This window comes from Harpia harpyja, chromosome 2, assembly GCF_026419915.1.
Source record: "Harpia harpyja isolate bHarHar1 chromosome 2, bHarHar1 primary haplotype, whole genome shotgun sequence".
NCBI lineage: Eukaryota > Metazoa > Chordata > Aves > Accipitriformes > Accipitridae > Harpia > Harpia harpyja.
In genome coordinates, this window is record NC_068941.1 from 7,459,402 (window position 1) to 7,474,193 (window position 14,792).

A 14,792-nucleotide genomic window follows, 5' to 3' on the forward strand; every position below is an offset into this window, starting at 1 on the left:
TACTGTCCTGCAAATGACAAGTGTTTCCATGCTGATGCTGTTCAGCTCCTAAGAGGATCAATCGTGTGGATGCTGTTAATGCATTTGTCTTTGGCTATTAGTGCTGCTAGGAAAGATACCTGCTCCAGGACATGGCGAAGCTGGGTAACGCAATTATCTATTACATCAGTTAACTTCTAGATTAGAATTTATGCAGATTAAAGATACTGTTGGAGGCTCTTCAAAATTAGCATACAGTAAAATTAAACTAAGGACCACAGATGACTGTTTCACTCTGTCATACAAGAGTCCATTCATTTTCTGCCACATGGTTTTTAATCTTGCAGTTTTCCATTTTCAGCATTCGTTTTAGTTCTTTAAGCAGTCACCTTAAAATAAAAAAGCACTATATACTAGTTGCTATATGGCAGCTTAAACTTAGCACAGAAGAATAGCGTGTATAGCAGCAACTCACTGCTCTCAATACACACTTTCAATCACGCAAAATGACTTTTCTGTGTGTCAGAGTCTGTTTGTTTTTTAACCTCTGCTGACACTGCTGGAGCACCTGTGTTCATTCACATATCAAAACAACACATCAACCCAGGCCAAACAAATCTTGACTGTTGGCAACATTTTGTGTTGGCAGTAATAATAAATCAATTTAAATGTGATCTGGAGGCAGCCCAGTCTGGTTTTTTTTGCCTCCTTGGGCATCCTCTTCGGGAGGATGTTCCATTGGTCATCTTCAGCTTGTCTGTATAAATTAAGTTTGAAACCCATGTTTGCTTGTTGGACTTAAGCTGGTCAGAAGTAACAGTGTTAAAAACGGATGTTTTTTCATACAAATGCCAGTTGCTCTATTTATATATTTGAGATTGAGTCCCCTATTTATTGTTTTTTAGATTAATATCCTGGACTGGGAGAAAAATTGATCCCGTTGGCGTTGACTACATCCTCCAAAAGCTGGGCTTTCACCATGCAAGGACTACTATTCCTAAGTGGCTGCAGCGTGGTGTCATGGATCCTTTGGACAAAGTTTTGTCAGTCCTTATAAAGAAACTTGGTACTGCACTACAGGATGAGAAGGAAAAGAAAGGAAAAGACAAAGAAGAATACTAGAAGTATAATGTGACAACCGTAATTCCGTTTGATTTTATCAAAGTGTTTTATTGTAAGAATTTAAATATGGTTTAAAGAGAAACCTAACAGCTTTTTGCTACTCTATTTAAAACTTACATTGTGAGTAACTGTTTACCGTGGTACATGATACCATTCTGTATTTGAAGTTACTGCATGATGATGACCAATGTATATTCTGTGAAGGAATAGCTGGAATACTGTAAATCTGCTCCTCAGTGCCCTCCGTTTTATCATGTGCAATACAATTCCTGCATCTTTAAAGTACTTGCAGATTAACTGTGAATTTTCATAAACTTTATTTGCCATAACACAAACCCCTCGTTGATGTGACCGGTAATTGATTTGTCAATGTAGACTTGTGTAAATTATATATATATATATATAACTTATGAAACTGTGATTGCCTTAGTGCTAAAAATCATTGTTTATTACACTTGTAATAAAATTTAACTACTGTACAGGGCTTTTTGTTGTTGTTGTTTCAAGTTCCTTGATTAAAAAAACAAAAAAAAAAGGCGTTTTTTAAGTGTAACTTTTCATCGAATTATCACTTACCCTGAGGCGCGCTTTACACACGCCGGGGCGAGGCGGGGGCCGCCTCACACCCTAAAGGCGGGAAACCGGTCTTCCCCCCTCGCCTCCCCCGGGGAGCTGGAACAAGGCGCCGCCAGCTCCGGCTCCCGACAGCTAGGAAACTGTGAGCAGCCCTCCCAGGCGCCCAGCCGCGGGGAGGAAGCGGCGGTGGCGGCGGCGGCGGCAACGACGACGGCCCCGCCGGCCGGTGCTTCCCCGTGGCCCGCTCACCGCTACGTGCCCCTGCCGCAAGCGGGTCGGGGTGCGGCTGCGGCCGGCGGAGCCGATGCCGGCCCGTGACGCCTCTCGCCCCTCCCGGTTGCCGCCTTGCTCCGGTGGGTGGCACGGGAAACCGACCAGACAGCGTGGGGTGGGGGCCGGTCGGCGGCCGCTGCTGCGCCAGGAGGAGGCTGGCGTTCTCCCTCGGCCGCGCCGCGGCGGGCGGAAGGGCTCTCGGCGGAGGCATCGCCCCCCGCCTTTTTCCCCTCGACAAAATGGAGGGGCCGGCCAGAGGCGCCGCCGCCTCTAACATGCTGGCGGTGGGGGGGGGTCGGCAGCTGAGGGACGGCTTTGCGCTTCGGCCGTTAGAGCCCACCCCTGAGGGCGGAGAGGGGGGAGCTGCCGTGCAGCCCCTGCGCCTCCTCCTTCCATTTACCTCAGGCGAGCTCCACCTACCCGTCGGGTGTAAACCCTGCGGCACCGCCCGCAGCGGGACGGTCAGGGCGGCCGAGCCCGGCAGGTGTGGGTTTTCTCACAGCACAGGGAGAGGAGAGCGGGTACTAAAGCCTTCTGCTCCAGCGCTAGCTCCTCCTGGAAACTTGAGAGGGATCAGCTTTGCTGCTGTAGTTCTTGCCTCGCTCCCCGCAGAGCCGGCTGGGGGGTTGTCTTCTCCTTGGAGCCGGTGGCAAGACGAGGTGCAGAGGGGCATCACGCGTGGGGGAAGGTGGTTAACTAACCGGAGAAGGGTCTTCGAACCCTGCGGTGCCGGCTGGGGAAGGGGAGGGATGGGAAGGACGCTGGGTCTCGGTTCTTTTGCTCCGTTGTGTGGGGAAGCGGAGTGCGAGTTGTTGGTAGTGCTCTTGGGAAAACGTCTGAACTAAGAAAAACGGAGAAAACATCTCGTAACTTTACTGTTAAACTTATTTAGGTTGATCCAAAATGACTAGCAGCAGCGGCTGGTTTCAGAGTGCTGGAATACCCCCCTTTGACCCCATGCAAAAGAGGACTTTGCCAGCTCGGGCTCCTAGGCAGGCACCTTTAGAGGTGCTTTCTCAGTCTGTGAGCGTAAGGCCAAAACTTCCACCTTCTGAGAGGTGTGCTGTACCAAAGGTGACGCAAAATCCAGGTATACTTCTCCGTTTGTACACTGAGATTAGCTATTAAAATACACTGTTGATGCTAGTGAATAAGTAACTTTATGATTTTTTTCTTTTTTGAAAGGTTGCAACCCTCTGCTGCTTTTTTTTACCGTTGTACTTTCTTAAGTGACTTCTTTAGCATCTGCTCGACCTTGTTTCTCTCTTTCCTATGTCCTTTACTGGAAGTTTGTTAGAGTAAGAGATTTGTTGTAGGGTGGGCTATATAGTCTGCTGTGTTTCATAATTATAAATTCCAAGTTACACATTAAAAGTGCGGTAGAGGTTGCCAAAATATAGAATACGTACTGCCTCATGAATTTTCATAGAAGAAGTTTTAGCTGCGGTTCCAGATGTCCTGGGATGTTTTTGAGTTCTGTCTCATCAAATAGTTGTATTGAGGTGAAGGCACCTATTTATGAATTTAGTTTACTTTAGTTCTTCTTGGCTGGGAGATACTTATGCCTGAGTATATGGCAACCTGTCCATCCTAGAGTTGATACAGGGCAAAAGATTTCATTTTTTTCTCTCAAAGCTAACAGAACACACCGATCCTTCACAGAAGTAGATGCTGCAGGAAATGTTAATTGGTTGTTCTATAGGAGATCGCCAAGTCAAAGACAACTGTCCAGATATAGTGTGCTCCTTGAAAGAGCTTGTATTTTGAATGAAACTCAGAAGTGTGGGTTTGCCTCAGGACTACTCCTCAGAATTTATAGAAGTCTTTTATGACTTGACTAACTTGCTTCATATTGCCCTCTGAAGAGCCTAAGGGCTCTGTGCTAGGACAGATGAAATATCCACCCACCTGCTCTCCTGGTTCCCAGTGTGGTTAATCATGGGCGTGGGGAGGACCTGGAGGGTCAGGGTGGGTGTGCAGTGCAGCTCTCCCCGTGTTCTGTCCTGGCCACTTCAGCTAGAGGCGCTGTCTCTGTATTTAGCAGCTCTTTGTGGGTGGGTTTCTTTTTCTTTGAATGAGTTATCTGCTTTTTGAATAATGTGTGTGGTTGCTAAAACTTTTTATAGTGTTTTACGACAGGGTGTTCACTGCTTCATAGTTTTGTGTGAAAAAACCACATGCTCCATTGTTTTTAATCTGCCATCAGCAACTTTCAGTTGATGGCTGGTTTGCAGGGGAGGGGAGGGGGAATATATGTTGTATTTACATATAATGTCTGTCTATATTCAGAGGTTAATGGATTTAGTACTCAAAGCTTTGATGCTTTTAAAAGAGGAGGTACACACCGTTTCTGAATTGCTGGCGTTGTTAATGTAGGATTCAGTACAAAGCAATACTGCTCTAGAGTAAATGTTTTGCTTTTTGTTCTTCTAAGAAGCATCGAAAAAGCATTTATTGTAAACAGATTTAAACTGTCAGTGTGTTCAGTTCTTTTCTTAATTTTGATTCAGAACCTTTTCTTTTGAAAGCAGCCCATGCACCGCCATTATCAGCACTTCCTCCAAAGAAAGACCTAGAGGAGTTTATTGCAAGATATGAACAGGGGGTAATAAACCCAGTGTCTGCCTTGCATCAGTTTGCACAAATGCACCATTTACAACTTGAATTGAAAGAAACTAGTGTGGCAGGTAAATACTTCTTCTTTTCTTAAATAAAATAATATTTGCTTGTCCTTGAGATGATTTGGCGTTCTGCAGTTAGTATTGATGGCACTAATACAGATGACTTTTTTTTTTTTTTTTTTTACTGTTGGTTGTACTACCCTACACATATGTTGCTTTTTGGCTGCCCTTTTTATTGTCTACACAGCTGTGTCTCATAATTAATTACTACAGAATTTGATCAGATGAATTGTATAAAATTCTGGCTGCTACCAGAACTTTGTGAAAAGTGCATAAAGTGAAAGCCGCTACAATTCTTCTGGAAGTGAAAGGTTTGAATTGTATTTGCTAAAATTGTCTTTTTGTTTTGTTCTTGTCCTTGGAATGAATATAAGCACATAAAGCTATGGATAAAAGTACCTTAAAATAATTTCACTAATTGTGTCTGGGTTTTTTTTCTCCTTTAAAGGCAATATCATAAGGCCTTATTTTGCCTTTTGTGCTGTGGTAGATGGTGTTTGCTACAAGACTGGACTGGGAAAAAACAAGAAGGAATCTAGATTAAATGCAGCTAAACTGGCTCTTGATGAGCTACTTAACTTGGAGTATACAGGGGTGAAGGCTTCTGAAAAGTCAGGTAATTATTCTAGCAACACCTATTTAGAATTTGAAAAGCTTGGTTTAAAGGTTTCCTATGCAAAATCTCTGTGTAGTTTTATTAAATGCTTCCGTATCAGGGCCTCTGTTGGTTTTCTTGAATCCTTTGGACAGAGCTAACTGTTTTTTTCCTTTGTCTTTTGTGTATGAGGAGTTGCATCAGTTTGTAGCCCAGAGTGGAGATTACTGAAGGAATTAATTTATTTGTTGCTGTTGCACTTGATTTGCTACTCACTAGCTAACAGCAACATGAAGCTGATCTTATGTGGTTTTGAATTTTTATGATTAAAAGGCTTCAACACTGAGTTACTACTTTCAAAAGAATTCAGTTACCATAACGTTTATCTTCTTTTAAGTGTTGCTGCCTAAATAGTTCTATGCTTATAAGGACTTCAAAGTCAGAAAAAAAAATTCTTAGAGAATTAGAAACTTTAACTTGCTGGAAATAGTGTGAGATCCATGCTTTGAAACTTGGAATGTCCATCACAGTTTGAAATTTTGTTAAATTCTTAGATCCTCTCTGTACTCCTGCTGAGCCCCAAACTCCAGCAAACTGTGTTCGCGCCTCAAGGATCTGTTTTGGTAAGGAATAGTCTTGGTTTTCTCTATTGATTCCAATTAGCCAGCAAATGCTTGCTTTTTTTTTTTTTTTTTAATTTGCCTTTTTTTTTTTTAATTCTTCTTTTAATACATTTAGTGATCTCTATGGAGTTGCTGTTATTTTAAACCTCTCTGAAGAACGCTGTAAGAATTAGTGTCACTAAAATAGGAGATTGACCATTGGTTCTACAAATGGACACAACTTAAGTAAATTGCTTGAATTTAAGTGGTGAACTGGTGACAGAAATAGAAACAGTATTTCTGTCCTTACTTGAAACACTGTGTGGAGTAGTTGATCAAACTTGATCCATACCCCTGATTTATTGTCATGAATAATAAAAGCATAAATTGTTTAGGTGTACTTGTCCTTTATTTATTTATATTCATCCTGATAATCTTCAGAATCCCAGAAGTGTGTGTTGATAGTGCTTTTACCATGTGTTTACAGTTATAATTTGTCAAGTGGTTGATCATGTCTGTTCCCTCTCCCCTGCAAATTTGTGTCTTGCTGGTTTTTATTGTTTTGTTTAGGAGGACAGCTTATATATCAAAAGCTTTCGCAAACACTTGGAGAAGTATTTAACAGGCTGACTACCGCACATCCTGAGTACCAAAGTTGCGGCAGTTCACTGGCTGCCTTCATCATTGAAAAAGGTAAGTCTGTTTTGATCATGAGTATCGGGGAGTGGAAAACCTAGGCTGTTTGTGTTGCCAGAGAGCTTTGATTAATGCGTTTCTGATCCTTAATAAATGTAAAGGGTGGGTCACCTTCTTTGAAATACTCTGTTTTGATGGCTCTGTCACATGCATAATTATGCTACAGTCATGCAACTATTCAAGACCAACATAAGCATTTCCTTGTGCTGTCTCAAAGAGGAGTAAGGCTGTATGTATAGACCAGTATGGGCCAGAGCAGGTGGATATGCCCTGAAGGAAGCTGCAGCCTGTGGAGGACCCACGCAGGAGCAGGCTTCTGGCAGGAGCTGTGGTCTGTGGAGAGGAGCCCACGCTGGAGAAGGTTTTCTAGCAGGACCTGTGACCCTGCGGGGGACCCACACTGGAGCAGTCTGTGCCTGAAGGACTGCAGCCCACGGAAGGGACCCACGCTGGAGCGGTTCTTGAAGAACTGCGGCTGGTGGGAAGGACTGTATCCTGTGGGAGGGAGCCCGTGTTGGAGCAGGGAAGGAGCGTGAGGAGGAAGGAGTGGTAGAGACCCAAGTGTCAGGAACTGATGCTTCCCCATACCCCTGCACCACTCGGGCTGGGAGGAGAGGAGGTAGAAGAGTCAGGAGTGAAGTTGAGCCAAGGAGGAGGGGGTAGGGGGAAGGTGTTTTTAGTTTTGGTTTTGTTTCTCACTATCCTGCTCTAATTGGTGATAAATTAATCTTCCCCATGTTGAGTCTATTTTGCACATGATGGTAAATGGCAAGCCATCTCCCTGTCCTTACCTTGACCTACGAGCTTTTTCATTTTGTTTTTTCATAGAATCATGGAATTGTTTAGGTTGGAAAAGAGCTTTAAGATCATAGACTCCAACCTGCTGGGGGACAGGGGCTGTGAGAGAGCAGCTTGGTGGCACCTGGCAGCCAGACAAGGCTATCCCACCACAATGATGTAAAAATAAATGTTTTTTCTTTTTAGGTGGACAGCATGAAGTTGTAGCTCTAGGAACAGGAGAATATAATTACAGTCAGTGCTTTCAACCTTGTGGAAGAGTGTTGCATGACAGCCATGCCATTGTTATTGCAAGGCGTTCTCTACTTAGGTGAGAATGTGTGTACAAATAGTTATCAGTTGTCTTGCAGCCAGTTCTTCTCAGTTTTAGTTTTGCAAATGTAAATATAAGTGCACTTGCATTTTATAGTTAGTACCTTCTGGATTGTTTTCAAATTGTGAATTAAATGTGAATATCCATGTATTTGTAAACAAAGTAGTGCTTTTCACATGTACTGTTACTTAATGCTTTCTTTTAGATATTTTTATAGACATCTTTTGCTCTTCTATAATGAAAATCCAGCAAGGACAGAGAAATCCATATTTTGCACAGCACCAGGCTCAAAGCTGCTTACCCTAAAGCAAAATACAACCATCTTTCTCTACATGAATCAGCTTCCAAAAGGAACTGCTCAGTTAAAATCACAGATGTAAGTCCCTTGGTATTTTCGGAGATGTTGTGGTGGAAGATTAATTTGTTTGCAGTGACAAACACATTGTCACATTGTTGTGAGTGTGGGAAAATATGTATTATGCATTGTTACATGTTTCTAAGGTGGGAGGAGCTATTCTGAATTTTTTTCATGTTTTGGAAGCTTTAATGTACAGGGTGGTAGTGATAAGTGTATGAGAGACAGCTCAACATGACGATAAACTTTTACATGGGTTATAGCTTCAGGATGATGCTTTGTTTATTATGGATACCCACTTACTTGTTAACCCCCCTCCCAAGATACTATTAAAATACTAAGAAATGACTAATTTAATCACTGAGCAGGTGGATGTGGTGACTTCATGTCATCCTTTGCACCACAGGACTAGAGTATAAAAAGCCTTGAATTGAAACAATAGGCTCCTACTCTGCTTTGTAGAAAAAAGGTAATGAGAGAAACTTGATGGGACAGTCTTATGCTTATCTTTCCACTTGTAACTTCTGTTAAATTTCTGAAAGTGGTTTTGGTTTTTTTAATAGTTTTGACATTTAAAAGCAGCAGTCACTGGTTTACCAGGTTATTATGAACAGCGTTATTTTGTGTCCCTTCTAGTGGTGCAGTGGAATAATGTCCCTGAAAGTTGTACAGTCATAAGTTTTCCATATATACAAGACAGCTAGTGACTTCCATACTGTATTTGCAGTGTTGGGAAGGCAGACTTGTGAACTAGAAGTCACAGCCAATTCATTGCAAGTTGTGCTGACTGGGGGAGTCCCTCCTGTTAGAATTGCAGAAGGTTTTAGATTACTTTCAGTGTCGCAGCCTGCTCTTACAAGGAAATGGTTGATGAGACTGGGTGCAGTTTGTAAGCTACTTTATAATAGTTGACAGATCACAGATTCAGCGCTTTTTCTCTTGTTTTTTGTCCATTCTGGTGTGCGCTCTCTTGAGACGAACTCTGGGAAGTATTTTTTTCTAACACAGCAGATTTGCTTATGTATAGAGTTATTTAAAGAGTTTTTAGAAGGGAGCTACTTTCAAGTAATCCATTGAGTAGCAAAATGTGGCCGCTTATTAACAGGTGGTAGTATGTTACTTAACCCAAAATTAAATGGGTGCTTTATAATAATGTAATAAAGCAAAATCACCTTTGATCATAGCATTATAAGTTACGTTATTGTTGGGGAGAGTTAGCTCAAAACTTCAAGCTTTGACTTCTCATCCCTCTTTAGTTAAGGGGGAAACCGTTTTGCTTCAGAACTGTCACTGTTCCGTCTCCCTGATGTGTTGGCATCTATTAGTTTTAAATATTTTGAAGAATTGCAATGTAAGTTATGTTTTAACGGAGATTACCAACCTTACAGCTGCTTTTTTACAAGATGAACAGCCTCCAAGTAACTTCTGTCATAGTGCAAGTAGACACAAAGTGATTGCTTGTTTGCAGTGTATGCTGATCTTTTTTAATGTTAGCACAACTGATGGCTAAGATTAGGTTGAATTACTATTTCGTATTTAAATACTGATTTTGGTATTCCAGTTACTTGAGCAGCTGAATGTGGTGTTTCCAAAATTTACAAATATTGAACATACTGCAAGGCCCAGATCTGTTGATACTGTTTTCTGAGAAACCATATTAGATACCACCTTACAATAATCTCTTATTAGAGTACTTTGTCACTGAAATTCATTTTCTTGTCTTACTTTAGACATCTCAATCCACAATCTATATCTGCTTATGAAACTAATGAAGAACTGAGTCTCCATGTTGCTATAGAAGGCAAGATTTACCTAACTGTTTGTTGTCCACCTAAAACTGTTAGAGCAAGCAGTATGTCCGCTAGTGACAAATTAACAAAATGGGAAGTGGTTGGTATTCAGGGAGCGTTGCTGAGTCACTTCATCGAACCAGTGTATATAAACAGTATTCTTGTAGGTAAGCTTAATGCAAATTTCAGTGGGTTTTTTGTATGTTTTCATGTTCAGTTTGATTACATTTTATAAAACATGAACTAAACCAAGATGGTTCTTTAAAGAATTACAGTACTTTTCTGAAAAGGTACTAAGTGTGTATATTTTTTTTTCACTCATCTTTGAAATACCCTGATGTAAAACTCAGTTATGCTCATTCTTTTGTCATTGTGGGCTTGTTTTAGCTTGCCAGATTGTCGTTCCTTTACTATGTATTAAGAGTAACAGAAGATATTCACCATTGTTTTATAACAAATTGTATTTTAGATATTGAGAAAACGTCGTGTGACAAATGCTGTGTCTGTTAACTGTTCAGTCAAATAATGGTGACTTTAAGGTGACAATGTTAGTCACTTAACTGTAGAATGGAGCAGTGGTGGAAAAACTGCCAGTATTTAACTGAAAATGCTCAGTTTCACCCTGGGTTATCTTATGAGCTCTATGGGAAAGTCTTTGTTCGGTTTTGTTTGTGTCCGTGCTCTGCGCCGCCCTCCCCGCTTCGTATTGGTTTGTGCAGATAGGCATTTTGTTGAGGAATAGGGATTACCAAGGTGATAGTGAATTCCTAAGATTTTGTGGCAGTCAGGAAGACCATACTATTATCGGAACTCATTTCAGTAGCTTTTATTTATGTGGTGGAATTAAATTAAAGGTTTTCAGGTGTTTCTTCCTCTTAGTATTTGTATTATGAGACTTAGTACACAGGTGTCTGAGTTCCCCAGATATTGAAGATGACCCAGCTTTTCCTTTTCTAACACAGAACAAGGTTTTTGAAGTGCTCCAAAAGATCTTGGAAGAGTTGGTGAATGCCTGCCAGTACCTTCTGAGGAAGTCTGGGCACTTTAAGTAAAAGCGATAGAAAAATTTCTAATATGCTCACTTAAATGGTATTCAAAGTAAATGTAATCTATAATGTATTGCCCTTTTATTTAGTATAAATTCTATGGCCATTCCTTGAGATACTATGGACCAAAGTATGTTTGTTTAGTAGGCAGTCAGAAATACTGTTGGATGTGGAGTAATATGAGAAAACTCTGTAGTGCGTTTTCAAATCTAGAACATCAAAGTTTGTGTTGCAGCTTTTATTTTAATGGTGTGTTCTGCAAGGACTGTAAAGAGTTGATGAAGAATAATTATTCCAGAAAGGAGGTATGCAATGAAAATAATGATGCCTCCGGAGAAGAAATTGTGAAATCATTTTTATTTTGTGAACTGAATATTGGAACTGATTTTTCCAAATATCAATTTTGTGTAGAAGAATGATTATAATGTAGACTAGTGGAAACATCTGCATTCTTAGATTCTTTAATTTTTCTTTTTTAATTTGATGTACTTTATATGTGACTGATTTTTTTTGTTTAATAGGAAATGGAAATTGCAAGGGTACAAGAGGGCTAGAAATAGCTATAAAACAGCGTGTTGATGATGCACTTACATCAAAGCTTCCCATGCCTTACCTGGTCAACAGATCTCATACTTATGTGGTGAATGCTGCACACTCAATTCAAACAGACTTTCAACAGAGGTCTCTTAGTTTGAATTGGTCATTGTCAGACGCATCACTGGAGGTTGTGGATGGGTTAAGTGGAAAAACCACTGAAAGGTTAGAATTTTTTTTCAATATGTTGGAAATCATGGTTAGCCCTATTGTTCTGTGCTGATTCATTGGAGTATTCATTTTTTAAGCTATGCATGGAGGCCACAGCATTACCCAAATGAGAGAGATTCTCTTCTGTGTTAGGTGAATGCATCCTGTGATTAGATGTAGCTTTAGAGATCTTGTAACTTTACAGTGAGGTGCTAAGATGTGAAATTGAACAGTTCTTTGAATTGAGATATCTTTATTCCATTGTCTGTTGTAGTGGGTGTTTTAATGCATAAAACCAATTGGCAGATAAATAGTTCAGATAAATTCCAGTTTGAAAACCATTTTTGGTTTACTTGTTTAAATTCTCACAGCTGCTGATTTGCATTAACTTTGCTCATTGGAAGTGGAAGTAGGATCATATTATCATATTCACAAAGCATTAGAGGGGAAAAAAATCCTGTAATGTTAAAAGCAATATACCTGTAGTGTATTTGTTACTGAGTTTTATTATTCTTTTTTCATTTTGACTGCAGTTCGCCATTCAAAAGTGGCACTTACATGGCAAGTCGCCTCTGCAAGGCAGCAATGTTCAGTCGTTTCAGATTGCTTGCTAAGGAAGCAGAACGGAATGATTTGCTTCAAGTTGCAACGTACCATGAAGCTAAGGTAAGCTGGTACAGAATGGGAGAGTTTTAGTAAGGAGTCTTATTATGGCTACTCTCTAAGCTGGTTTGATAGCCAGGGGGGTCTTTCTGTTTTGTGAAGACTTCACCTGAAAAGCTGGATCTCTGTTATTGCCTCTAATCTTTGTCTGAGAATGGTCTGAAATTTTTCAAGCAAAATTAATCTACTGAATTAATCTTAAAACATTCTCTATGAAAATCTGCCATGTTTTGTCTCAGCACATGGAGGTTGCTGGCCATTTTTCTCGCATAAGATAGTTTCATATTAAAAAGATTGGGAGCTTTTTGTTCATTAGTTCATTTCCAATCTCACTTTTTATATTTGTTTCATACATCCCTGTTTGGGCACCAGCTGAGAAGGGGGAGTGATAGAACGGCTTTGGTGGGCACCTGGCCTCCAGCCAGGGTCAACCCACCACACGTGTAGATATTTTTCTACCACAGTGTAGTCTTGTGGGAGGATTCTTATGTCATAGAGGAATAGGAAAGTAGGAATCGTTCATCAGATGACAGCATTAGGTCTCAGGCTTTCCTCTGTGTTATAAAAATACAGAGAAACTACTTAAAGGAGCTGCTGCTGTGATTCTTGATCGCTTTAACCACAGTTCACTCGCTTCTGTCCATACTTGGAAATATGTAGGCTCATCATACTTCTCTGTACTCTTCCAGTTTTTTCCTCTGCTTGGTTCAGGAGATACTTATTTCCAAAACTGTTACGTGAAACTTAAGCTTTTATAAAGTACATGTCTTTTTTGTTCTCCTGTCAGAACATGCAAGAGATCATTTTTTAAATGATTCAAAAGCTACTTTGAAATAGGATGGCTTGCTAATTGACTGTTGAACTGCTAACACTGTTCACCATGTGTTTAGATTTGCATTGGATGATATTGAATGTTTCTTTTCAGTGTAAAGATATTATTGGAACTGAAAAGATGCCAAAAAAAATAATGTTTAGCAGAACAATTCTCTCATCCCAATAAATGCCCAAATACATAAAAAGAATATGTTTTGAGAGTCTGTAACACCTTCTCTCACTGTCAGCAACTGAGGGAACCGTAAGATTTGTAGGTATTGTTTTCTACAAGGTTTGTGCTTGTGCATATTATATGCTGGTGGTAAAGAACAGAGATCTCTGTAACCATAATTCTTGAGATCTTTCAAGACCTTTCTTCTTTTTTTAGATTCAATCTGAATTGTACCAAGAAGCTAAAAATTTGCTGCAAAGCTACTTAGAGCAACATAGTTATGGATCCTGGATTGTGAAGTCTCCACATATCGAACAGTTCAGTGACTGACTGTGACATGGATTGTATGTGAAGTCAGTGTGGATGATTTCTTTCAGTAAGATGTAATTCTGATTAATAAAATGTTTAACTGTAGGGTTCATGTTTGCAGCAAGAACATCATTCCAGAGCTGTCAATTGAAATGTGGTTGTTAAACCATCTGTAACAGTTTAGTCTTTTCCAAAAGTTGGTGTTTTCTCATGGGTAGGAGTATCTAACAGCTTTGCAAATCTGTTCTGTTTTGCCCCTCAATGCCACCTCATTCTGCTCCCTCACCCCCCCCCCCCCCCCCGCCATGGAGTTATTAACATGGTTTTTTCCTGTTAGTTTCAGGATTGCTGTGTATTGATTTCTTCTTTTTCCCTGCCTTTTTCATAACTGTCTTTATAGAAAAGAAAAAAAAAACAACCAAAAAAACCCAAAACAATAAAAGTTGGGATTTCTTTAAAAAAAAAAGTATTACAATGTGAGAATCACTTTCAGAAACAAAAATTGGCAATCTATGCTTTATCTGTAGGCATCCTTTGCTAGTCATTTTAAGACTTCTTTAGCATGGGTTTGCCAAGTGGCTTGTAGTTCACTGTATATTGTTTGTGGTAGAAGTGTTAAAAAATAATCTGTGTACTTCACGTGTGAAAGTTTGAATTGCCAAGCTGTTACTCAACTGTTCTGTGACAACCACTATTTTTGGTAGTGGACTTAAAGCATTTTAAAGGTGTCAAAGCTGTAAATAACAAAATAGTGTGTTGTAGTACAGAAGTCACCAGAAACAAGGTTCCTTCAACTTTTGTGGGCTGCCCCAAAAGCCATCAGATGCTAGTGCTTGTAAATTAGTTGGACTCTTCTACCCACAGACTACTTTATCAGTACTGACGAGTTCTTGCAAAATTGTCTGCATGCATAATAACCTGAAAAATGTTGCCGAACAAGAGGGAAGTTGCTTCCTTGTAAGTTATGGTAAGAAGATGGTAACATCATGATAATGTTTAAAAGGATGTTGTTAAGTACCACGCTTGGGTTTTGTGTGGTGTTGTGAAACATTAGTGTATTTAAGTTAGAGAGTACACTTTCATTATGTTACTTGATTTTTGTATATCATACAAAAGCTGTTAGGTAGTGTTTTCAAACACCAGTAATAGTATAGTGCTGTAGTCATGTTTCAGCTTCATATCGTAAGAGGATTCTAAAACAAAAACCTCTTTCTGTTTGTTTTTTTCTTCCCCTAATCTGTTTTTCTAACTAGTATGTGGACTCT

At 40.1% G+C, this 14,792-nt stretch overlaps 2 protein-coding genes across 17 annotated transcripts in view; both read left to right on the forward strand.

Annotated features, from left to right (window-relative positions):
* The window catches only part of BLTP1 (bridge-like lipid transfer protein family member 1), a 127,618-nt gene extending 126,038 nt beyond the window's left edge, over positions 1–1,580 (forward strand). For all 16 annotated transcript variants that reach the window (XM_052814610.1, XM_052814620.1, XM_052814572.1 and 13 more), the window contains one exon: positions 885–1,580. In XM_052814610.1, coding sequence (XP_052670570.1) covers positions 885–1,101 — 217 coding nt within the window. In that variant the 3' untranslated portion in view covers positions 1,102–1,580. The remainder of the gene's footprint in view (positions 1–884) is intronic.
* A 1,273-nt stretch (positions 1,581–2,853) lies between these two features.
* On the forward strand, positions 2,854–13,566 carry ADAD1 (adenosine deaminase domain containing 1). The gene is made up of 11 exons (XM_052810514.1): positions 2,854–3,040; positions 4,461–4,637; positions 5,080–5,247; positions 5,781–5,849; positions 6,399–6,521; positions 7,509–7,632; positions 7,841–8,011; positions 9,721–9,947; positions 11,348–11,585; positions 12,104–12,236; positions 13,435–13,566. Exons 1-11 carry the CDS (start codon positions 2,854–2,856, stop codon positions 13,546–13,548), a joined length of 1,731 nt encoding a protein of 576 aa, XP_052666474.1. The 3' UTR covers positions 13,549–13,566.
* The last annotated feature ends 1,226 nt before the right edge of the window (positions 13,567–14,792 follow it).